The sequence below is a fragment of the Trichoderma reesei genome (assembly GCF_000167675.1).
Source record: "Trichoderma reesei QM6a unplaced genomic scaffold TRIREscaffold_34, whole genome shotgun sequence".
In the NCBI taxonomy this organism is placed as follows: Eukaryota; Fungi; Ascomycota; class Sordariomycetes; order Hypocreales; family Hypocreaceae; genus Trichoderma; species Trichoderma reesei.
This window is the reverse complement of record NW_006711181.1, coordinates 124,814-148,807: the sequence shown is the minus strand read 5'-3', so window position 1 is coordinate 148,807 and position 23,994 is coordinate 124,814. Positions and strand designations below refer to the sequence as shown.

The 23,994-nt window shown below is 54.6% G+C and overlaps 8 protein-coding genes across 8 annotated transcripts; 4 read left to right on the top strand and 4 right to left on the bottom strand.

The window, feature by feature from the left end:
• Positions 1–743: 743 nt before the first annotated feature.
• Positions 744–3,119, bottom strand: TRIREDRAFT_5927 (N-terminal binuclear Zn cluster-containing/DNA binding domain-containing protein; the record flags this gene model as incomplete). The annotated part of the gene is made up of 4 exons (XM_006969497.1): positions 744–1,339; positions 1,396–1,919; positions 1,988–2,410; positions 2,473–3,119. The coding sequence occupies 4 exons, from the start codon at positions 3,117–3,119 to the stop codon at positions 744–746; spliced, it is 2,190 nt and encodes a 729-aa protein (XP_006969559.1).
• A 1,536-nt stretch (positions 3,120–4,655) lies between these two features.
• Positions 4,656–5,573, top strand: TRIREDRAFT_112212 (uncharacterized protein; the record flags this gene model as incomplete). Its single annotated transcript, XM_006969534.1, has 2 exons — positions 4,656–4,787; positions 4,860–5,573. 2 exons carry the CDS (start codon positions 4,656–4,658, stop codon positions 5,571–5,573), a joined length of 846 nt encoding a protein of 281 aa, XP_006969596.1.
• A 734-nt stretch (positions 5,574–6,307) lies between these two features.
• Positions 6,308–10,234, top strand: TRIREDRAFT_112211 (uncharacterized protein; the record flags this gene model as incomplete). The annotated part of the gene is made up of 9 exons (XM_006969533.1): positions 6,308–6,325; positions 6,420–6,527; positions 6,596–6,771; positions 6,842–7,555; positions 7,612–8,273; positions 8,327–8,574; positions 8,626–9,028; positions 9,092–9,305; positions 9,382–10,234. The coding sequence occupies 9 exons, from the start codon at positions 6,308–6,310 to the stop codon at positions 10,232–10,234; spliced, it is 3,396 nt and encodes a 1,131-aa protein (XP_006969595.1).
• Positions 10,235–11,089: 855 nt separating this feature from the next.
• Positions 11,090–12,552, bottom strand: ckb1 (casein kinase II, beta subunit). The gene is made up of 2 exons (XM_006969515.1): positions 12,301–12,552; positions 11,090–12,199 (listed from the first exon to the last, which is right to left on the bottom strand). The coding sequence occupies exons 1-2, from the start codon at positions 12,457–12,459 to the stop codon at positions 11,324–11,326; spliced, it is 1,035 nt and encodes a 344-aa protein (XP_006969577.1). The 5' UTR covers positions 12,460–12,552; the 3' UTR covers positions 11,090–11,323.
• Positions 12,553–13,380: 828 nt separating this feature from the next.
• TRIREDRAFT_70310 (uncharacterized protein) lies at positions 13,381–14,400 on the top strand (the record flags this gene model as incomplete). The annotated part of the gene is made up of 1 exon (XM_006969532.1): positions 13,381–14,400. One exon carries the CDS (start codon positions 13,381–13,383, stop codon positions 14,398–14,400), a length of 1,020 nt encoding a protein of 339 aa, XP_006969594.1.
• Positions 14,401–14,459: 59 nt separating this feature from the next.
• TRIREDRAFT_5924 (uncharacterized protein) lies at positions 14,460–15,466 on the bottom strand (the record flags this gene model as incomplete). Its single annotated transcript, XM_006969496.1, has 2 exons — positions 14,460–15,264; positions 15,414–15,466. 2 exons carry the CDS (start codon positions 15,464–15,466, stop codon positions 14,460–14,462), a joined length of 858 nt encoding a protein of 285 aa, XP_006969558.1.
• Positions 15,467–15,845: 379 nt separating this feature from the next.
• Positions 15,846–17,830, bottom strand: TRIREDRAFT_124116 (uncharacterized protein; the record flags this gene model as incomplete). Its single annotated transcript, XM_006969514.1, has 3 exons — positions 15,846–17,484; positions 17,558–17,592; positions 17,651–17,830. The coding sequence occupies 3 exons, from the start codon at positions 17,828–17,830 to the stop codon at positions 15,855–15,857; spliced, it is 1,845 nt and encodes a 614-aa protein (XP_006969576.1). The 3' UTR covers positions 15,846–15,854.
• Positions 17,831–18,681: 851 nt separating this feature from the next.
• Positions 18,682–20,978, top strand: TRIREDRAFT_70305 (translation release factor eRF3; the record flags this gene model as incomplete). The annotated part of the gene is made up of 3 exons (XM_006969531.1): positions 18,682–19,006; positions 19,075–20,864; positions 20,922–20,978. 3 exons carry the CDS (start codon positions 18,682–18,684, stop codon positions 20,976–20,978), a joined length of 2,172 nt encoding a protein of 723 aa, XP_006969593.1.
• Between the last annotated feature and the right edge of the window lie 3,016 nt (positions 20,979–23,994).

Sequence of the window (23,994 nt, the reverse complement as noted above, 5' to 3'; positions counted from 1 at the left end):
GGTCTAGTCCTATCAGGGGGAAACTCATGCTCTTATTCCGGAGCACTTTAGACAGAAGATGTGTGAGGATGCCACGAAAAAGACACGAGAAGGCATCTCTCATCGATGCTTAAGACTGAGTGCCTCCCAAGCGAGGTCCGGCTGGGAACGAGTCTTTCTTGGATGCTATCTGAATGTGTCGAGGTGAGTTACTGTTGGTAGTCGGCAAAGAGTAGTATCGTAAATGACCATCACGTACTACTAGTATGTGGGTGGGAAGGTAGATGGAATGGATCTATGCGTCCGTGACCTGTGGCAGCGTGGCTTGTGACGAAGCTCGGGTAATTCCAAATGCTACGAAGGCGGCTTCATGTAGAGACCTCTCTACATGCAACTGAAGGTGACTCAGGGGTCCGTCGTATAACATTTCAATCATCGATCAACGTCGGTTTCGTTGACAATACATTGTACGTCTACCTAGATAGCACACCTCAAGAGTGGTGGTATGAGTTGACAGCAGCCGCAAGACACCCCTAGATGATGTAGCACACCATTGCAAGCCGTCATCAAGCCCAACCCTCGTGCTGCCACATCGTCCCGTCGTCATGTCATACACGCAGAAGAGGATAAAAGAAAGATAAAGATAGAAAGTAAAGGGGCAGAGGCTTGTCATTGTACATGTTCAACAGCTTGGAAACATAAGTGCGCACCATTCAGGCAAAAAGGAGTTCGACAATTTCATCCACCATCAGGCAGCCCTCTTTTCAAGCGACGTCCAGATAGCCAGACGCAAGCGTAGGTCCAAACGTGATATCATCCGAGCCGGGCGCGATGCCCTCGTGCGCCGTTGCCAGATCGGCCAGGTGCTGCAGTCCCTGACTCGCCGTGGCCTCCACCGACGACGTCGGCCGCAGCTGCTCGGTCAGCTTCTCCCTTACGCTGTCCCAGTGGCCTCCGCTGGGCTTCTCCAGGATCTCCTTCATCAGCCTGACGGCGCCTTCTCGCGAACTGTCCATCTTGGCGAGTTTCGACAGTGACATGGTCACTAGTGACACAAAGTGGTTGGTAAAGGGGCTGCGGAGGTGTGCGTTTGCCAGCAAAAGAGTAGCCAGCTCAGACGTCGGCCACAGCGTCTCCGTCGGCGTGGCTCCTGGCGTGAGGAGTGTGACCAGGAGCTTGCAGTGCCAGTATGCAAGGTGCACCAGGGGGTACGATGCGGCCTCGATGTGGCCCGGAAGATCCTCGCGGTAGTTCTCAATGTAGTCGGCGAGAATGGCGGCCATGGCTGGCTCGGCGGTGGAGGAACCCGGCTGCAGGGTGGAGATGACGAATGCAGTCCTATTTAACAGCTTGGACAGGCCTGTGGAGGGCTCCTGTTAGTGATAGAGCATGTCATCGGACTGGTTTGTGACTTACGGATCAAGTAGTAGCACACCTCGCCCAAGGTGTTCTCAAGCCCGGCCGGCGCGACAACGCTGCTGTCCGGAATCAGCGACGGCTTGCCCGTCCCTGCGGCGTGCCATCGATCCATCAGCACGAGTGACCACCAAATCCGCACGCATAGCTGATCGTCAGAGTCTGTTTCGGATGCTGACTCGATGGGTGTAAACTTCCACAGCTTCATCGTGTTCGCAAGTGCCACTGCTCTGCCCAGAAGAAACGGCAGCTGAGATGAGGCTCGCCAATCCGCATCAATGATTAGCAGAAGAAGAGTCTGAGCGTGGACAATGTCGACAACGCGTGAGTGAGGTGCCTCGCTGCTTTCCCACTCGTGGAGAAGGGAGCTCGCAACTTGCGTGTCCCCTGAAGACTGTCCGACTGCCTGAAGTGCCGTGATAAATGCCGTCCGTACGGTTGACGGACATTGTGACAGCAGAGATTGAATCCTTGCCTTGCTGCTGGGGAGTATGGGGTATATAGCCTGGACATGAGCGAGGTAGCTGTGGTGAATCCCGTTAGCTTCAGCTCCAAGGGCCAAGGGGCAACGAAGATAGCAGGGGATACGCACTCGTGCAAGGACTCCTCGTCAAAATCTGGCACCTCCTCCGCTTCCACTACTTGCGAGTCCATGGATGCCACGGGGGGCTTTGGCGGCGCGCTGTCCGCCTTGATCGCCGAAGGCTGAGGGGCCAATGAACTGTTAGTATACGTAGGCCCCGAGAAGCTGTCCGTGGCCGCGGGTGCGGGCAGAATTGGCCGCGGCTCTGGGCCCCATGGCGCCTGTCGCGGAGGAGCAGGTGTGCTGAAGTCGCCTGCCGAGATGCTGGAGAACGGCCTCTTCCGGACTGGCTCCTCGGAAGAGGCTAGGCCGTTGTAAGGGCGATGGTGTCCCGGCGTCAAGAGTCGATCGATTTCGTCTTGGGTAAGACTACCTTCGGACTCTAGCTTGTTCTCGATACTGTGAATCCGGTCCGCCAGCTCCTTGATATACCTGTCTCATATGTTAGTCCCGTCTGTCAAGGTGAGTTGCAACCTCTGTTGACAACGACATACCCCTTGCTTGGACCACGTTTCTGAGGGACGCGGCTAAACAGACACCGCATGGAAGACCGGGCACAGCTAGAGCACGGACTATCGCCAGTATCCGATTGGGCGTCACACTTGATCTTCTTCCTCCGGCACTCATCGCAAGCACGCGACACCTTGGATCTCTTCCTAGGCGGAATGGCCTCTCCCATGGAGTACTGCGATGGCATTGGGGGTCCCACGGCGACAGGGAGTGCATGCGTCACCATATGCTCAGAAGCAGGGGCTTCATGAACATAGGATGGCGGCTGATGCTGGTCTGGCTCGGGATGAGGCATGATACTACGCATGTTCGGATCCTCCACGTTCATGCCGGGGTCGTTGGACGGGAGAAGAGACGTTCCAGCCAAGCCCTGGCCGAGCTGGGCGGCCAGCTGAAGCTCCTCGAGATTGGGGGGCCTGGAGATATGGTGCTGCTGGGGAGAAGGCGGTTCGTGAGTGGTGATTTGGCCATGGTCCTGCTCCTGCGCGTGGACCTGCGTCGGGTCGTGCTGGTCATGCTGTTGCTGGTGCTCCTCAGGCTCGTGATGCTGCTCATGCGTCTCATCGCGAGTGCCGGTATGGTAGAAGGGGCCGGCATCAAGAGCCTCCGCGCCAGGCGAAGGATACGACATGTTGTTGGCCTCTTCCGGCTCGCCCTCACGCCCAGGACCCATAGTTGCTGGGAGACGACTCAGGCGAGGCCGGTGAGGGTCGTCAACGCAGCTCCTTGAGCCGTCTCAAACTCGGATGAGGCTGAAAGAAAACAGTACAGTGGTAGTGACACGCCGTGAGAAGCTACACACAGAGGCGTGGGTGGGAAACGGCCAGGTCAGACGCGGTTTGTCACGCGATTGCTGGAGGCGATCTGGCGCCGATGCAATCTGGAGACGCCAAGTCTGAAGCCATTGTCAGCAATTGTCACTGCTGGCGTCTCTCTTGTCCGACTTGTCTTGGGGGTGCCTGTTCGAACTGATCCAGGCGAGGCGGATCGCTGACTTACAGCTTCTATCGCGATGGAAGACGGAGCATGGTAATTGCGAGACTGGGCCGTTTGAACGGAAAGGAATAACTCGTCGCCGCGTGGGAATAGGCGACGGGATGTTGGTGTGCCGTTTTCTGGCTGTCGATTACGCAGTGAGAGGGACAAGGAGGAGGGAAAAGAATTTTCTCCGAGCGCCACGGCGGGCAAACTCCGGCTCGACCAGTGCTGACCTCTTGCGGGCTGCGAGCGCTCCTGGATGAGTCACCTATCGTTATCTATGAGCCGCTAGTGCGCTCCCGTTCTAGCGCGCGGCTTTGGCAGGCTTCTAGTACTACTACTAGTACCAGGTAGTATTAGTACTAGCAACTCAACCACGGAAAATCCGGGAGCTAAAGCACAGTTAGGTAAGCATGAAGCTGCGACAAGCTGCGACGTAGCGCGATCGGTAGATGCTCGGCTCTTCCGCAGCTCGAGTCAGCCGTCCCTTGATCATGCAACTTTCCCGCAGACGGCAGCCGAAAAGAGGGTCAATCTGCGTGAGCAGCAGGCATCTGAGATGCCAAACTGCACTTCATTATTACTGGACCAGCATCTGCCTCCTTTTTTTTTTTTTTTTAACTCCCTGCTAAGCTTTGCCTGCCGAGGCGTGATTGGCCTAGCACCCGCATGCTGGGCTTTGCCTATCCGGTAGCGCTTCGCCCTGCTCCCAAGTTCCTCTCGGCCGGCGCCAATGGAGCACCAAGTGCCTCGGATGCAATCCCAAGCCTCTGCCAGCTCAGCGACCTTGGTCTTGGCCGTCATGTCCGCCGTCTGTCTGGCCCTGTTCGCAGTGCCCTTGCATTGACACTCACGGCGAGCATCAACCATCGACTGACACTTGCGCGTCCCTCCCGACCAAAGTCAGGTACTTGAACAAAGGGAGCGCGCGCTCAAGTCACTTCTTAGGGAGAGCCGGCCACCATGGATCATCTGCTCCTACTCCTTTGACTGCAATCCCGCTAGATGGCTCCCTAGTCGCGTGCTGCGCAGCTCATACAGGGAGACGAAACAGCCAGCGAACACGGAGCAGCGCCTCTCTGCTGCACATCGGTGATCTGTGGTCTTTCTTCGCATCTGGTGGCGGCTTGCGGCTGCAACTACCATTCCCACCTGCTGCTGGAGACGCCATCCGTCGTCTTAGTATCGCATGGACATCTTGGAGCTGCAACGATGGGCCTTTATGCCTAATCTTCCCGCTGATATAGCGCCGATCCGGGACTTGCTCACGCGCTATGGCGACATCCCGGCAGATGAGATTGAGACTCACCTTATGAGGATCGTAAGTCGGGGGGATTTCGTCTCGTTGCACGCGTGGCCGACACTGACTTGCTGACTCGATGGATTTGCACAGCGAGAGGCGGCTTGGGCGAGTTCAAGGATGCCCTTTATTGGCCGGTGGAAGTTCCTCACTCTCAACGACACCAACGACTCCCGCTACCAGCAGGCTCTGTTCCGCCTCAGGCTGTCTCAATCAAAGGACGCCCTTCTGGACCTGGGCTGCGGACTTGGCCAAGTTCTTCGACAATTCCGAGCTGACGGCGTTGATGGGACACGGCTGTATGGACTCGACTCTAGCCCCCTATTCATCTCGTCGGGCTATGACCTCTTCCGAGATAGAGATTATTTGGGCGCTCATTTCACAGTTGGAGACGTGACGGATCCCGATGACCCGAGTCTGGAGGAGCTCGACGGCCGCGTCAGCATCATTCACGCCGGAAGCTTCTTCCACCTGTTTAGCTGGAGACAGCAATTGTGCATTGGAAAGCGGCTGGTCCGCTTCCTGCAGCCAGGCATACGCAACGCCTTTATATACGGCCGACATGTGGGCGTCACCAGCAATCACGACGTCGACATGAGCGATTCTTCACCCTGCCTGCACACCCAGGAGACTTTCCAACGCCTCTGGGACGAGGTGGGAGAACTAACGATGACCAAGTGGAAGGTCGAGATAGAGCCATCGGGCGAGAAGATGGCCTGGCTGCCAGGAAACCCGAAAAGCGCACATGCCGTCAACTTTACCATATATCAAGTTCCTAGAATTGAATTAAAAAAGAGTTGCTTATAGGTTTACCGAGTTCGCATGCCTGCAAACCACCGCGAATCATCTTTCCCGTTGCTGATCCCACCGCCCCCTTCAAACTTCTCCTGAATATCTGCAAGGTCAACACTACAGATGATATGTTAGCAAGCGTGCATACTATTCGCAGCATATTGACTTTCCTCGAGGCGCTTCGTTGTCATGGCGAATGCCCAAAAGGTGTATGAATCGCCCTCGTGGCGGCGGCACATAACCAATTGCGGCAGCCAATGCCCCCTTTGCGTATGGAGTTGTACCTAGTAAAAAGCGTAACGTCTACCCAACTGCGAAGTAGATAGGTAGGTAGAGGCAAAGTAAACAATAAGACAAGCCACATCAATACAGACCTTGTGAACAGATACCTTATGTATATCTCCCAGTCAGCCTAGACATGCAACTCACACATTTTCTATTCTCAAGTGGTCTCGCACTTCACCTGATACTCTTGATATTCTCAACATCCGATTGTCAGCATCTCTGCAGCCATCGTGCTATGCAACACTGCGATCGCGGATATATCTCGGATAACGCAAAGTGACCTCACTGCCCCTCCAACAACCGCTACAGCTACAGTACCTTCGTCGCGTCCTCAGACAACTTCACCTGCTCGGACTTGCGCTCGCTTCTTCGCCTCGACTCCCGCGGAGCCTCTCCAGGGCTTGCGGTATCATTGCTTCCCTCTTGACGGGCTTTGATACCGGGGAGGCCCAACAATTGCCACCATGGAAGGATGGGACGAGGTAAGTGCTCTGCCAACACTGCCGGCCTTCGCTTGTTGTGATGCATCGATATGGCGCCGGTTGATGCTAATACCATGTCTGTCTGCTCTTACAGGTTGCTCGGGTTCAGCTCCCGCCCCCGGCTGTTCACGCTCTCCCGACTCGAGTCACGACGATGGTGTTCGATACCATACAGGCACTCCTCTGGGCTGGCAATGAATTTGTACGATCCAATGCCTCGCCGGCGCAAGCAGGTGTCCTAGCACGTCTTGCTAACTGGAGTCTTACTAGGGTCGGGTCACTTCCTTCGTCGGCAACGACCTGCAACAACACACTTCCTTCAAGGCGCATCAAGCCTCAGATGGCCCGGTCCGGCAGATTCTTGTCAACAGCAAGGGCGTGCTGGTGCTGGGGGCCACCGATGTACACATGGCGCAGAGAGGAGGGCCCCCCATCTGGCATCTCAGGTGCGTGCTGGGCTTACCATGTCGGGTACATCGCCAAAGATTGGAACAGCGGCGCTAACAGTCGTTCCAGACACGAGGAGATGAAACAGCTCAGGTGCATGACCTTCACATCCAAAGGCACGGCCGAGATTCTTGTTGCCGGCCTTCAGAAAACGATGCTTGTTATCGACGTCTCTAAAGGAGAAGTCGTCAAGCAGGTCCCGACGGAGCGTCAGTACTCCATCATGAGGCGTGGGCGATATATCTGCGCGGCTACGGAGAACGGAGCAGTCGACCTCTTGGATCCCGTCACCTTTGCGCTTGTCAAGACATGGAACGCCCATACGGCCATGATCAACGACATGGACGCACAACACGACTTCATCGTCACGTGTGGCTACTCGCTGCGTCAGGGCCAGAAGTACATGCTGGACCCCTTCCTGAACGTATTCAATATCCGGACAATGTCTTCCATGCCCGCCATTCCGTTCCCGGCCGGCGCCGCATACGTGCGGATGCACCCGCGCATGCTCACAACCAGCATTGTGGTGTCGCAGACTGGCCAGATGCATGTGGTGGACCTCATGAACCCCAATACCAGTAACGTGCGTCAGGCCAATGTCATGAGCTACCTGGGCATGTTTGAAATAGCTCCCTCGGGCGAGGCTATAGCTCTTGCCGATGCAGAATGCTTCATCCACCTCTGGGGATCGCCAACAAAGATACGCTTCGTGGATCTACCTGCTCATATAGAATATCCCCATATTGAGGCACCGGTCCCGCAGCTCGAATGGTCACCCGAAACGTAAGTTGCGCAGTCTCCTGTGAGAACTCTTTCTCGTCTCCGCTAACATGCCAAAGCCCTCTGAATTCGATCGGCCTCCCGTATTATCGAGAGGTCCTTGCCTCGTCTTGGCCCGAGCTGCCCTCGGATGTCGGTGCTCCGCCTGTCAAGTTCGATGCGCAATTCCTTGCCAGCCTCAACACGACTGAGTCGGCGCTTTACGGCCGCAACACTCGGGGCCTCAAAAGGAATCAAGTGGAAGACACTCGCAGCATACACAAGTCGGCCAAGTCCGGAATCAAGGCGCCGAAATTCCTTAGTGAACAGGCTAGAGACCTTGCCAAATCGGAATCTTCCAGCGCCGGAGAGAGGGTAGACGAGCTCGCATTTCCTCTTTCGGAGATGAATGTCGGATCAGACTTGCCCATGATGTATAGGAACGTCGAGATCAAGTACAGCAAATTCGGTGTGGACGACTTCGACTTTGGGTATTACAACCAAACGCGATACTCTGGTCTCGAGATTCACATCTCCAATTCTTACGCAAATTCGCTGCTTCAGCTCATGCACTTTGTCCCCCTGATCCGGAACATTGCTTTAAAGCATACGGCTACCTCCTGCATCAGTGAGACTTGCCTCTTGTGCGAGCTCGGTTTTCTCTTCGATATGCTCCAGAAAGCAGAAGGATCCATCTGCCAGGCCACCAACATGCTCAAGACCCTCAGCCGGCACCCCCAAGGTAAGCCACATCGCCATTTGAACCTTGCTTCGCAAAGACTAACGTGTCGACAGCTGGACCGCTAGGTCTTCTCGAGGAGGAGGATGCCCACGCATCGTCTTTGCATGCCATGCTGCAGGGGCTGAACCGGTTTCTCCTCGACAGAATTGCCGCCGACTACGCGACTATGGCCACGGCTCCCACTTCCCTGGAGGAGACATTGGCGACAATGGCCACCAGCAACATCAAATGTGCCACTTGTAAGGGTGAATGGAAGCGACCTGGGTCGACCTTTGTGAACGACTTGCTTTATCCAGCTCCCGTAAGTTGGTCAGAGCAGCTCCGTGGTGACTCTGAGCTAACTCGTGTCAAGCGACCCCCTGGCCGGAATGGTAGGACACCACGCACCACTTTCTCCCAGATCCTTAAGAGCAGCGTGGAGAGAGAAACTACCCAAAAGGGATGGTGTATCGGATGCCACAAGTACCAACCCATGTCAACGAGAAAGACGATTCACAGCGTTCCAAAGGTGTTGATGCTCAACACTGCAATCACCAGCGCTGACCACCGAGCGCTTTGGTCCACACCTGGCTGGCTACCTGAGGAAATTGGCATCATTGTCGAACAGGGCCAATTCTTCTGCTACGAAGGAGAAGACCTCAAGCTCCACTTGCAGCGTGGCATTCACAACATCACAGTCTACTCGCTCATTGGAATGGCAATCAACATCGAGAGCGGCCAGGGACAGAAGCCGCATCTCGTGGCCATGGTCAATGGTAGGATATCACACTCCCCAAGGGTTCGATTTCTTTCATCACGTTACTGATGCCTCATTGTAGTTGGCCACGCGGAACCCGAAGCTCCTGCTCAAAGCCAATGGCACTTGTTCAACGATTTTTTGGTGCGCCCCGTGAGCAGGGACGAGGCTCTTAGCTTCAACACCACCTGGAAATACCCTTCTGTTCTTGCATACCAAGTCAAGGCGGCTAATAACAAGATCGACACTGAATGGAAGAAGAACATTGATACTTCGATATTGTATCAGGATCTTGGGTAAGCTGATCGGCGCTGCTACTCACCCTCGTGGCATCACAAGACCAAACCATGCTGACCTTGACCCTCCCTTTAGACCCAGTCCTCGGGCGGTGACCAAAACTTATCAACTCCTTGACCCTGCAACGGAGCGGCCAGGACCAGGCACTATCATCGCGCTGGATGCTGAATTTGTGGAAGTGCGACAGCCAGAAATTGAAATGAACTCGGATGGCGAACGAGAAGTAATTCGACCTAGAGTGCACGCACTCGCGCGCGCCTCTGTTGTCAGGGGACAAGGCGAAAAAGAGGGTGTCCCCTTCATCGACGACTATATCTCTATCAACGAACCGGTGGTTGACTATCTGACGTCCTTTTCGGGCGTTGTTGCGGAGGATTTGAACCCAGCCACCACCACCCACAGTCTACTGCCGCACAAAGTGGTGTACAAGAAGCTTTGGATACTGCTCAACTTGGGCTGCACATTCTTGGGCCACGGGCTCAAACAGGACTTTCGAGTCATTAACATCCACATCCCCAAGGCGCAAATCATCGACACAATCGAGAAGTTCTACCTCAAATCGCGCCTGCGAAAGCTATCACTTGCCTTTTTGGCGTGGTACTTGCTCAAGGAGGACATTCAGATGGAGACGCACGACTCCATTGAGGACTCCAGGACGGCCCTCAAGCTCTACAAGAAGTACCTTGAGTTTCAAGATGCCGGAATTTTGGAGACTATGCTGCAGGACATCTACCGTGCTGGCCGGGACGTCAACTTCAAGCCCCCTAAAAGGGACGGCGGCGACGCTTCCAGGTCAGTCACACCACCCGCCCTGCCGGGTGCGGAGAACGGGGGGACTCCAACCCCCACCCAGGTGCCAACCACCCCGGGCAGAGTTGGCTTTAACAATGGCGGCTGGACACCGGGCAAGGCTTCACCTATGAAGTGAAAAGACGGCGGTGAGATGGAAGGAGGGTATGACCAAAGGAATGAATGCGAGGATGATAAACTGGGCTTTGATGGATTTGCAAGATCTTGTTTGCTGTGGATTTCTGCAGGCGAAAGCAATAGCCTGCCATATTGGGTGTGTCTTACATGTTGGAGCGGGCGGTTGCACTCAGTGGCCAAATCTTGCCTTCAGAAAACTGGGCAATGATGCCTCGAGCGGGCAAGAATGTAGGAGTGTGTGTAGATGCGCGCGTGTATGAGACACGAGGAGAATACCATACAAGGGGCGGAATCGACATGACCATGGGAATGGCGGATAGGACGAGAAGGAGCATAGGATCATGTAGGTAGAAGACAAACAAACATTCAACAATTAGACAATACTCGACGATTCCTCTGTTGACTCCCTTCTCCTGTGTCTGTCTTTGTAATTATCTTCTGTTTTTTTTTTTTTTTTTTTTTTTTTTTTTTTTTTTTTTTCTTTCTTTTTTCGTACCCAATCAACGCAGTAAAGCGAATAAAGCAGTAGTATAAGCGTGCGTGGGAGAGCAGATAGAGTCTGGTTGAGGGGACTTGGTTCTTTCAAACAAGGTACTACATACAACAACAAAAACCGTCCAAAACGCCCCTGTATGCATTACTCTCTCATCTCTCTCTCTGTGTGTAATTGGGTGTTGCTTTAGGTGATATATATGGTGTGTGGTCTGGTAAAGAAAATAGAACAGTTAGAATAATAAAAAGACAATCCGTTTGTTTGCCCCGGCAGCCTCGCTTTACGTACATAAAAAAAAAGAGTACACATGATATTCAACAGTGTATCCCATTAACAGCCATGATTAATTTTGGTTTTTTTTTTCTTTCATTTCCATCCCCCCATCGTCGCTTGTCCCCCTTCCTCCCTCTGTCTTCCCCTCGTCCGTCGCCTTGGCCATTTGAATCAGCAACTGAGTTTGAAGCAGCAGGAAAAGAATAAAGGAACTCGTCATCAGTATGGTGAAAACCTCCTAGAACATGCCTCGCTCTCGTGCGACGTGCTCAGCCCGCGTTGTTTGTCGGTCCGCAAGGTCTCGCTACGCAGGGTCGGGCTACGCTACAGCTCAGACTCGGCACCGTTGGCGGACAGAGCCATGGGGCTACCGCTGTGATTTTGCCGCTGGCGGAGGCGAGCGTTGCCAGGGAGCCGCCGCCGGACGAGTGCTCGGCCGTTAACCGCCATGGACTCGTCGTCCTCCTCTTCGGAATCGGGGTTTTGCTCGTGGTAGAGGCGTGCCTCGTCCAGCTCGGTGATGTCGTCCGGCCGGTCTCGCAGCCACTGCATCCTGGGGCCCGAACGCGCGCGCTCTGAGACCTTGAACCCGTATATCTTGGGCTCGTAGATGTGGCCTCTGCCCAGGCCCGGCGCAATGTTCTTTGCGTACATGCCGTTGATGATTCTCTCGTCGTCGGGCACTTTGGAGTTTGTGGTTGACAGCACGTCGGCGCCGCGCTTGGTGAGGTCGTATTCCGGGAATGTGAGGAGGAAGAGGGCGCCGAACGTGCGGCCGAAGAAGGCGCCGTCGACGGTCTGGAACCGACTGTTGGGCGGAACATAGACGTCGAGGCAGGACGGGCAGAAGAGCTTGACCGTGTCTTCGCCGGGAATGTCGGACAGGCCGACGGGCAGGGTGCGTGCCTGCTCGCAGTGCGTCCGCGGGCAGCAGCCAAAGTGGCCGAACTCGTACTTCTCGCTCATCTGCTGGATGCCCACCCGGGAGCAGATGAAGCGCTGGTGGATGAGGCCGTACAGCATCTCCGCGGAGGACTCGATGACGGACAGGTCGCTGGCCATCCTGCTATGGTGCCGCCGCTCTGCGCCGTGTCGCAGGTCTGCACGGTCGGCCTCCTCCAGGCCCGATTCGTTTTCGTCGTCGTCCTCTTCCTCTTCCTCGTCATCCTCATCGTCCTCTGGCTCCACGTCGAGAATCATCTAGGGGCGCGCAAATTAGCAATCGTGATCACGAGTTTTGGGGCCATTCGACAAGACCCCATCACCACACGATAAGAAATTCAGATAGATCCGCGACGTACCTCGAGCGCCTCTTTGTACATGGCCACCTGCGTCTGCAGACCCGTTAGATTGAAGTCATCCTCGATAAACTCCTCGGACACCTCAGCAAAGTATTCGTGGCCGGGCAGCGCGCAGAAGCTCGCGATCCAGGACTCGGGGGTCCCCGAAGAGGTCGACATGGTGCCGGCAGCAAGGGCAAGGGCCGGGCTGGATTCAATGACGCCCAGGGAAGGGGCTGGAGAAGTGCGGACTGGGCGAGGGTTGGCTGCAGATTTGAGGCTCCAGATTCAGTTTGGAGGTTGACGAGAAGGTCTGGCCAAGGTGGGGTTCCGCCGTTCGCTGAGGGAGTCTTATCGATAAAGAGTCAGCCGCTGGAAGGGCACCTAACGCGGACGCCTAGGGGCCTGAATTAGTGCCTGGGACGTCTGCTGTGGTGCTGCTGTGGTGCCCGGGCTGCTGTTGCGGGCGCGTGGCGGGGTGAATGTGGCCTGAAGCGCCTGAGGCGTAGCGGCGTGGGCGCGTAACCTGGGCAGGACAGCAGCGAGACCTGAGGTGGCAGCCGGGCGGCGTCGGCGACAGGGGCGGGCTTGCTGGGGCACTGGGGGTCACTGGCAAGTACCTCGCAGGTCCAGATGATGGATGATCAGCGCGAGGCGGGAGATGGATGTCACGCAGGCATCGACTTCGGGCAGGGCGGAGGCAGCCTCGTCGCGGGCCTGAGATGACACGGCTGGGCTGGATATGCAGGTTTAGTAGACAAGGCAGCTCTGGAGAGCGTTTGTTGGTCAAGCTCGCGCTTGCTGGTGCGCGTTGGACGCAGGCGGCATGACTAAGAGGGAGCAAGGCTAGACCGGCGTCAAGATTCTGCCGGTTCCGACAGAAGGGACAGAAGGTTGGCTTTGACTGCGGATGCCAAGAGGTATCGGCTACCTGAGAGAGGTGGCAAGTTGTGGGACGCTATAGGTAGAAGATACTTGAAGATTGCTATGGCGTTCATGTCAAGCCCAAGCATCAGACGGTTCACTCACCCTGAACCTCAACTCTCCTCACCCAAATTTCCTATACCAATATCAATAGCCTTCGCTAAGGTACCTATCAAAATGAAGAGTCCAAGGGTATTACAATCAGCCCAAAGATGGGTCTTTCGAGCTCGTCAAACATCATTCCCCTCTTTGAATATCACAAAAGTCTGCACCATTTCGACAAGAGCTGCCGCAGATGAGCTTTCGTTTAAAGAGAGCTTCAAGGCTGAACTGCCGTGTGTCTTTACAGATACACCAGCATCTCCCACCTACACTCTTCCAGCCCTACAGAAATGGTTTAAACAAGACGATGACGGGACATCGTCATCTCTATCTTCATACCTTGACCCTTACCACCAATGGATGTTTCCGTACGAGTTGATGAAGCCCACCAGCCGGGGATCCGAAAGCATTACGCTTTTCCACGACAGCCTCTCGAATAGCCAAGATGCTACCGACCGAAGCTTGGCAGAAGCTGTGCAATCCGCCATCTCCGGGGGCTTCCATGGTCAACAGTTCTTCCAGCTCCATGCACCGTTAAAGCTGCTCATCAAAGCACTCGAGTTCAACAAAGCTCAACGGCGCAAAGCATATCCACCGATACAGCTGTACATTGCTCAATCTCTACTCCCGGACCTCCCCAGGCCTCTACAAAACGACGTACCAACTCCAGAGATCCTCTCCCGTGTAGGAAGAGGCGACATCTACAGCTCCTCCATATGGCTGGGCACCGAACCGACTTACACGCCGCTCCACCGGGACCCGAACCCGAATCTTTTCTGTCAGCTGTGCAGTAGCAAGGTGGTGCGGCTTTTGCCTCCTGCGACGGGGCACGAGCTGTATCATCAGGTGCAGATGACGCTGCGGGGGTCTGGCAATAGTCGCATAAGATCGACGGAGATGATGGAGGGCGAAGAGAGAGAGCTGCTACATGGCGCCGTTTGGGAAAATGAGGATGAGACGGGATCCACGGAGATTCAAGAGGTCACATTACGTGCCGGCGATGCCCTGTTTATTCCAAAGGGGTGGTGGCACTCCATCAAAAGCGAACGGTTCGATGGAAATCTTAACGGCTCAGTCAACTGGTGGTTCCGATGATATTTGAATGTATCGAGGATACCATCCTCATTTGTACCATGGCTTAGACCCTGATCTCTTCATTCAACGGGTCTACAGACGACCCAATGCAGATATCCGCAGGGCCAGATGAACTTGCTTCTTCCGCTTCGCATCTCCCACAAGCTCGTGTCCGCACCGCAGCCACGCAGCAAAGCCTCTACTTCTCCCGGCGTCCGCGTCCGCAGACAAGACACCAGCCCGTCGAATACAAGCACAAAGGGAAGCACCGGTATGATCCAAGAAAACACAAACGTGGCGGGACTCCTCCACTTCCAGGCCAGCAGGGGCGCCATGGCAATGGCCGCAACTCCCAGCATCAGGACCGTGATTACATTTGCGAGGCTACGATCCTGTAGTTCAAAGATGGCGAATTCATGGCTCGTGTTGACCGTGTCCTTGAGGATATCTTTCGCCAGGGCATCATCAAAGTGATGGAAAGACAGGTTAAACAGTCGCATCACTTTTTTGCCGTCCTTGCGCTGTACAAGGCGTCTCGGGGCATTGCTCGCATCCACGGACTGCCTCTCAAACGTGATCTGCGGATTGTTCCTGAAAATGTCCTCCCACGCGTCGAGATTGGGGTGCAAATCAGTCAAGACACAGTCGACTGTCCGCTTGCCCTGAGCGTAGAGATGGCCGTTGACGGCTCGCTGGATGGCAGGTGTAGGTCCTCCCGCGCCGGCGCAGAAATCGATGAACGTATAAGAAGATAGAGAACTGCCTAGTTCAGCTATGAGCGTGGATGCGGCGATGTGGGCGGGCGATTGAGGCTGGAGAGGCGTGTTGGAGTTCCATGCAAGGGTGAGACCGTCTTGGATGCGGCGGCGCAGGAATGTAGGGAACCTGTGGCTCTCTGCTGTTAGTTTGAGTTCATTCTTGCTTCGACCATTCTTTGAGACTGTATTGTATTGTATTGTATTGTCTTGAAGAGATTGACTACATTCAACCTAAACCTGGGAATCGTAGCGTCATCGTTGAGAGGGCCTTCTTACCATGACTGGTCATCAATTTCAAAGAGATGCAAGCGAGGGATCAGGGGCGCCATAATCTGGTGTATCTTGCTCAGTGACAAGTCGCACGGCGAAGAAAGAGAATGGGCTCTGGCTGAATAGCGTTTTCCTGGTATAACAGAACAGCCTTGGTGATGGTTGAAGCCGATGAATTGTATCATCGAACCCCTCAGCGGCCCCCAAATACATCTCCAGGGGACCGACCAGCAGGTGGCGAACGACTAGTGGAGTGGCACTCCCAATGTTGGTTTCTAGATGCATTGCTACCTTAGCTGCCTTGTCAAGTCCCAACGCAACAAGCCAGTATGATCGGTGGTCGAGCATCAGGGCGAGCTAGCCATTGCTGTCCCAATGTGCAGCTGTTTACTCTATGTATCCTCAGTTTTGTCTATCTATTCTAATATTCTATTGTCTAACAATCCATTATGCCTTGTCAGTATAGGGGTCAAACCCAACGCGCTGCTTCGTCTCGCTTCTCGCCCTCCACCTAGCCTCTCCAGTCAGCCCAGTCGTCGACGTCTCCTCCAAGAAAAATGTCAAGATGTGATCCGGAATCGACAAGTGAGAAGCCTGCTGGAACTCCTGCAGACCAGCCAGCCGAATGAGCATTTCAATCAGGGAGAGCGACGTGGTGATGGCGCCAAATGGAGACCGCGACACAAAGTCCTGCGCATCCCTTGCCGAATCCTTGGCCAAGTTCTTGGAAGAGCGATCAAGCTTATTGTCCGACTTGCTCAGCGCGAGGCCACCGTGTGAAGCTGGCTGAACAGAGAGGTTTTTGATCTGGGATAACAAGTTCGAGTCCATAGCCGCACGGGGACGCGATGGTGACTTTGCTGGCGAACTGTCGCGCTCATCAGTCTCGTCAGGTGATTCCGCATCGGGGCCTGCGCTTGAGCTTGCATCACTTCCCTCGTCGTCCTCTTCAAAGACTTCAAAGGCGATCCACTCAGGGTCGAGGTGTTTCGGCAGAGCGGTAGCGCAGCTGTCCTTGAGACTCTCAGAGCTACTGGACTCTCCGAGCAACTGTCGATCTACGTCGGCTTGTTGATCTTCGTTTGCGTCCTGTTGCTTCTGATCGCTGGCGGCACTGTACATCTCGCCAGAAATGTCGTCTTCTGGCCTTCGCGGTCGAGATGCATTGATATCTCGCTTCAGCAGCAGAACCGGGTTGTTTTCTCCCTCCGTCCCATCCCCAAAGTTGAGTATTTTGCCAGTGTCTGTGTAGAATATCTTGGAGAGTTGGTGGATCGGTATCAACTCTCGAATGCCGGCTTTTGAGACGCCGTTGAACGGTTGCGGTGCGCCATCCCCTTCATGAGCACGCCCGTCGTCCAGATCTTCGACGATTTCGAGGTGATAGGCATAGCTCAGTGGTCCGTCGGGTCCAACGTTACTGTGATTCTGCCCGTGGGAGGGGCCTCCCTCGATGGCTGGGGTGAAAGCTGATCTGCATAGACGTACTCGCGCCTTATGGATCGCCTCCTGCCACAAAGGCTTTCTGTCGTGCTCCCCTAGCCCATAGGTTGGTCCTTGTGATTGTGCATCTCCGTTCTGGTTGAGACTTTGCTGATGGTTACTTGCAGCGCCTGGCTGTATCTTGCCATCTTGAAGCGAAGCCGCCAAAGAAGCATGTCCCAGAAACAGCATATAGATGGACAACGTGAATGAAGGTCCAATCTGAACAGATCTCGTTGGGTCTTGTACGAACTGCGTGTCTCCGACGGTCAAGAGGGTGCTGGCCTGAAGCAGCCGAGAGGGAGATATACCAGCAGGGAGAGAAGTAGACAGACTTTCTCCAGATGCCGATATAGCCAGTTGCAAGAGAGGAATATCTCGATCAATCTCAGCCAGAAGATTCTTCAAGTCCAAAACCACCTTCTTCAACGCCTCGTGGCTGGCTGCTTTGTTTGGTGGGTTGGTCCCTGAGCGGTGGCTATGCTCCTCGACCGCGGCGGTAGCTTCCACACGGCGGCCCAGCGAGACAATCTGCTGGTGTAGTGATTTAGCGAGAGGGAGGGCAGCTTCGAGAAAGACGTTTCCTCGTCCAGATCTGTCTGTTGTCAGTATCCGCCTAGGTATGCGCGTAGCCATGCGTCACATGGCGAGAGATGGATATTACCGACTTGAACTCGACCAAGTCAATCGCAGGAGAAATGACCTGCCGCACAGTGAGTACAAGAGATTGAGAGAGAAGACAGATACCAAGGCCAGCTTACCTTGATCTTGCTATCGAGTTGTTTCTGCAGCGTCTTCAGCTCGGAATGGAGACTCTTGTCGTCGACTGCCTTTAGCAGGCGAGAGCACTGGCCGATGGCATAGGACGAGGTGAAGGCGATGCCAGACCGGATGGCGTATCTCATGGCCTGCACGCCAACGGCTGCCAGGAAGTCGTCCATATCCGCGGTTTGTGGTGTGTGTGCCGTATGATCATGACGGAAGATAAATTAGAGATCATGGCCTCAAGAGTGAATAAGTTTCAAGTTTTGATAGGCATACAAGCTTGTTTAGCATATGGAACTGCCAGTGGAGTGCACTCATCACCGCCTTGGCTGGACCTGAAGAGACACAGTGCGACAGGCCCTTCGGTGACTCAGACCCGCCAAAGTATGCCTGAAGACGGCAAATAGGTAGGTAGAGCTCAACTGCACCAAAGAAGGCAATGGGCGGTATCAGGTGGAATACGGTGGTAAGAGTCAGAGGATCGAAGATCTTTGGCCGTTTTCCACAAAGATAACGGGAAATAAACAAAGGCCCTCGTATTATCGCGTCTCCATGTGAAAGCGAGGAACTTGTTGACTCATTTACCGTTGACCAACGTCCATCACCATCAACTGACTGCCCTGATGTGGCAATGGAAACTTCAACTGAACCCAACCGCAGAAATACCGTGTGCCGTATCCCCAAGATGCACTGTGGCCGCCCCTCCACAAATCCTGCAAGCACCGCCAAACCTTAGCGATGTCATGTCGCTGCCTTGGTGGGGCTCGAATTTTCACATCCTGCACCATAAAGCCAGCGGAGACGCTCGACCGTCGCCTTTTTCAACTCCAAGCCTCGAGATTGTGAGCGAAGCCCAGCTACAGTCTACTGACGGAGTTCCATCTCTCGTCGCTCATCCCCTCTTCTCAAGCTCATCAAGCGGCTGGCAGTCAGAGCAACTCGTCACTCGGCGGTCGACGACCTCTCTTGCGCGACCCCTCCACGCAACCCAGCGACCGAAAAAGCGACTTTGCCCTCGCCACCCACGATGTCGAACCTCAACTCTTGGGAGGACGATCCTGCGGCCCAGGACGAGAACCTGGCCCAGCAGGCCCAGCAGCAGCTCAACATGAACGCTGCCCCTCAGCCCGGCGTCTTCCGTCCTGGCGCAGCCTCGTTCCAGCCCACGGCCCAGACCTTCCAGCCCGGCCAGGCCTTTGGCGGGGGTTATGCGCAGCAGTATCAGCAGCAGCAATACTACGGACAGCAGCAGGGCTTCTACCCGCAGTACGGCGCCGGCCAGGGCTTTGACCAGTACAACCAGTACCAAGGCTACGGCGGTGGCTACAACCAGGGCTACAACCAGACCTATGGTATGTCGACGGCGTCATATGCCAAATCCAGTTCTCGAAAGCTAACAGCAGCTGTTTCCCAACGCTAGGCCAACAGGGATACCATCAACAGGGTCAGCAGCAGGCGCAGCGAGCCCAGCAGCCCGCTCCCCAGGCCCCCAAGAACAATACCACGCAGGCTGCGCCTGTGAAGTCGCTCCCCGTCGAGAAGCCCGCCGCCCCCGCGGCCGCTGCCAGCGCACCCAAGCCCGTCGTTTCCAACGAGGGTGGTGCCAAGGTCCTCAGCATCGGAGGCGATGCAAAGCCCAAGACCAAGGTGCTGTCGATTAGCTCCACTACCTCCGCCCCGGCTCCGGCCCCGGCCAAGGAGGACGCCAAGCCCGAGCCGTCCAACGAGCCGGACGCGGGCAAGAAGGCTTCCGCCGTCAAGGCTATCGAAAAGACTGGCGAGGCGGCCGGCAAAGCGGCCGGCAGCGGCAAATCCTCCGGAAGAACGTCTCCCGACCCATCATCCGGCCGCTCCAGCCCTACCGGTGCGGCAGAGAAGAAGGCCCAGCGCGAAGTCGATGCGGTTCTGAAGGCGCAAACCGCCGATGTGGACGATGAGACGCTCAAGGAGATTTACGGCAAGGAACACGTCAACATCATCTTCATCGGACACGTCGATGCAGGCAAGTCAACGTTGGGTGGCTCCATCTTGTGGACCACCGGCATGGTCGATGAGCGTACCATGGAGAAGTACAAGAAGGAGGCCAAGGACCTGGGCCGTGAATCTTGGTATCTCTCTTGGGTCATGGATTTGACCAAGGAAGAGCGAACCAAGGGCAAGACCGTCGAGGTCGGCCGTGGCTTCTTCGAGACTGAGAAGCGACGCTACAGTATCCTGGATGCTCCAGGCCACAAGACATACGTGCCCAGCATGATTGGCGGTGCTTCGCAGGCAGACGTGGGCATTCTCGTCATCTCAGCGCGAAAGGGCGAGTACGAGACGGGTTTCGAGAGAGGAGGACAGACGCGTGAGCACGCCATGCTTGCCAAGACGCAGGGTGTCAACAAGCTCATTGTGGCGATCAACAAGATGGACGACCCGACGGTGGAGTGGTCCGAGGAGCGTTACAAGGAGTGTACGACCAAGCTGCAGCAGTTCTTGAAGGGTACTGGCTACAACCTGAAGACGGATGTCTACTTCATTCCCGTGGCCGCCCAGATGTCCTTGAACATCAAGGACCGATTGCCCGAAGGAATCGCCCCCTGGTGGAAGGGACCTTCACTGCTGGAGTACCTTGACAGCATGCAGGCATTGGAACGCAAGGTCAACGCGCCCTTCATGATGCCCATCAATGCCAAGTACCGAGACCTGGGTACTATGGTTGACGGCAAGATCGAGGCGGGTGTGATCAAGAAGGGCATGCAGCTGGTCATGATGCCCCGGAAGCAGCCGGTCGAGGCCGCAGCCATTTACGGAGAGCAGGAAGAAGAGCAGACCATTCTGCAGTGCGGTGACCAGGTGCGTCTGCGTCTCAAGGGCATCGAAGAAGAAGATATCCTGCCTGGGTTCGTGCTCTGCTCGCCGAAGCGATTGGTGCACTGCGTTTCCGAGTTTGAGGCGCAAATTCGCGTCTTGGAGCTCAAGAGCATCCTGACCACTGGCTTCAATTGCGTGCTGCACGTGCACGCTGCCATTGAAGAAGTCACCTTTGCGGCTCTGCTGCACAAGCTGCAGAAGGGCACCAACCGCAAGAGCAAGCTGCCTCCCACACACGCCAAGAAGGGCGACAGCATCATTGCCAGGCTTCAGGTGACTGGAGGCGCCGGCATGGTTTGTGTCGAGAAGTTTGAGGATTACCCGCAGATGGGTCGTTTCACCCTGCGAGACCAGGTATGACAGACCTATTGAATTCTGGACCAGTACGTTTGCGCTAACAAGATGACGCAGGGACAAACCATTGCCATTGGCAAGATTACGAAACTCATTACCAGTGAGGATCAGTAAAGGACCATCGGTGAGATGACCAAGAATAGATGAGAAAAAGACAGCGTCAGTCCCGGGCGGTTTGGCCATGACATTCTAAAAGGGGGAACTGCAGAATCTGAGCGTGAGAGCAAGCTCTGCTAGCAAGGCGTCGATGAGACGGACAAGAACAAGAAAAGCACGGCTACCGACTCGTATAGAAGGCATGGTCTGCATCAGGGCCAATGTCGAAGACTCGGGTGGCCGCGTGTTGAGAAGTGGAGATACGACATAGGTCGTGGGGATGCAAGGCCATCGGAAGCATTTGTTGATGCCACATGATGCCACGAATATCAAGCATAGAAAGGATAACGAATCTCTTTTTCTCTGTTCCATCGGTGGATATTGCAAGTGAATTCGTAGCTCTCTGTAAGCATGGCAAGGAGATGCGGGTTTCGATAAGAGCAAATTGTCTGTCCGGGTTATGCAAGCACAAAGGTGAAGTAACAGGCAGCAAAAGATAAGGACATCCCTGAGATGTATCTATGGGCTTTCCATCCCGTATTGACCCGTCAAGCTGCTCATCGGAACGTTTATCAAGAGTCGTTGAGATGGGGCGAAACAATCTCGAATGGCTATTCTTTCAGCCGCTCGGCTGCAGATTTACCTACCAAACTACCTACCTTACCTAGGTATTAGGTGTTGATATAGTCAGGCCCCCCTGAGAACTCGGCCCAAGGAACGGAGATGCGAGCAGATAACGGCCGCGGTCCGAGCCCTTTTTAGAAGCCCAAAGGGCTGAAGAGTAAGTCCGGCATATGCCGTGATATGAGATTAAGGTGCAGGCTGGACAAGGTGATGGGGGCGAGAAAGCCACATGCAAAAGGAGCGTATCTCGTCTGTGTATGTGTGTGTATGCATGTAAGTGGTAGTAGTGGTACACAGTTGGACGAATCAAAGGAGCGGAGGGAATCGTTTACGGGCTTTGTTGTGTGTGAGGCTCGGGAAGGCTAGGGTAAGGGGGGGGTGTGTGGTGTGTTGTTTGGTTCTTGGGTTTTGGGATTGATGTTTAAATGACCTGCATACATGGGGGCCGAGGGAGAGGGTAGGTAGGTAGTGATGCTTTGCCTGTCGGTGGTTGATGCTCCGTGTTTGTATGGCTGTGTATGATGAGACGGGAGGTGAGGGCGTCCCGGGCTGCTCCGTATGCTAGCAAGGGTGTGTAAGGTATGTAAATGCTTCACTCTTCTGTGTAAATTCTTGGTGGAGAGTTTCAATACATGTACTTTAACTTGGGCAAGGTGCCTGAATCTATAGGTAGGTATGGGGTAGCACAGCCCACTCGTAATGACAGTACCCAGACATCGCAGATTGCGTAGGTATACTATACAGAGGGTACATTGATCACACACTGATGGAACGCTGGAACAGTGACGAAAATGAATCGGAATCAGGGGCGTGTTGCGCGGAACTTCCCATGTGGACATTTTACTCTTTGCGTAAGGTAAGGTAGGTCAGGGTTGTGGGCCGAAAGTCTGGGGGTGGGAAGAGAGGGAGGGAGGCTTCCGAAGCCGAGCCGGCGAGACGGAGCGGCACACCTTCGAGGAGGGACATGGAGAAAGGAGGAGGAGGAGGAATGAGGGCTTCGGGGGTCCGTGACGGTGGGGTCGGATGGAGGGTTTGGGGGGGTTTTTCGGCTCGGAGGGATGGGGGAGGTTGATGCCGGGTAGGTGGAGGAGAGGCTGACTTTTGTGTGTTATTGAAGTGATTCTAGATGTGATTTTTGGATGAGGACTGACTTGTGGCTGTGAGGCGAGAATTGGGTAATATTGTATTGAACGCTCCTGTCACTGATGGAAATACGGCATGCTTGATATTATTATTATTATTATTATTATCACACCTCTGATGCTACTCGCACGTACCTGTTTGTGGTGATGAACGTTGTATGGGTACGTCACGGCCCCAATCAAGTGGGCTTGGCGTTGAGCCGGGGAGACGATGGGCGCTGAAGAGGGAAGTGATCGATTTGGCGATGAAAAGCAGCGTGTCAATTCTCCAGTACCTGGACAGCAATTTGAAAGAAAGGAAGAAGAAGTGGCCTCTCTACTTATTAGTAGTACTGGGGTCTTGCGAGTCTGCGGGTCTGGGTTGCCACGAGCAGGCTGATGACCGGGTTCAGTCCTGTATCTTTCCAGAGTTCAGAGTTTGATGATGTTGGTGGTTTTCTCTCTTCATGAGGGAGACGTACACTGCGTACAGCCAGGCACCTGGTCAAGTCACAACTGAGACTTTCATGTGCTGTCTCATGCATCTAGACGCTGAAATGTCACTTCGTCAGGCCAAGCCCGGACAATCTACAGCGGAACGGAACATACAAAGTACATGATGCAGTACATACCTCTGCAAAGGGGTGGCATTAGTAGGTACAGCTGGAATTATTGTCGTCTCGACTCACTCGAAAATGATTATCAGAACCCAAAAACGGATTCAGCACATGCATGGTACATACACGACAACGATATACAATGAATACGACAGTCAAATACCGTGGAGTTGCTATGTATTTCGCGGAGAAAGCCGGAACAGAAAGACCACAGCGACCGGGCAGCCAATCACGGGATCGGACGAACCGGGAGCGGGAAACGGGGTGCCGTTGGGCCGAGACCTCTTTTTTTTTTTTCGGTTCATTGATGTTGCACATGTATGTACATGAATTTTTGTTTAGATTTCCAACTCGAAGAAGAGAAGAGAAATGTATATCAAGGGAAGAAAAGGGGAAACGGTTTGTTGACTGTCTCGCGGTGCGACCGTATGACGTGTGTCTTGTGTCCAGAAGGGCTCGGATATCTGGTGCCGAATGTCTGAGAAGCAGAGAAACCGAGACAGGGAGAAGCGCGCCAGAAGGAGAAAAAGAAGCACAGAAGACGTTACTAGGAGGACCAAATACCTAGTACCTAGGTATGTGTATCATGAGTCCATATGTACTACAGTACATACATGCCGTGCCGAGCGGAACCGCAGCAACGGAGGTGTCTTGCCGGTCGACATCAGTATG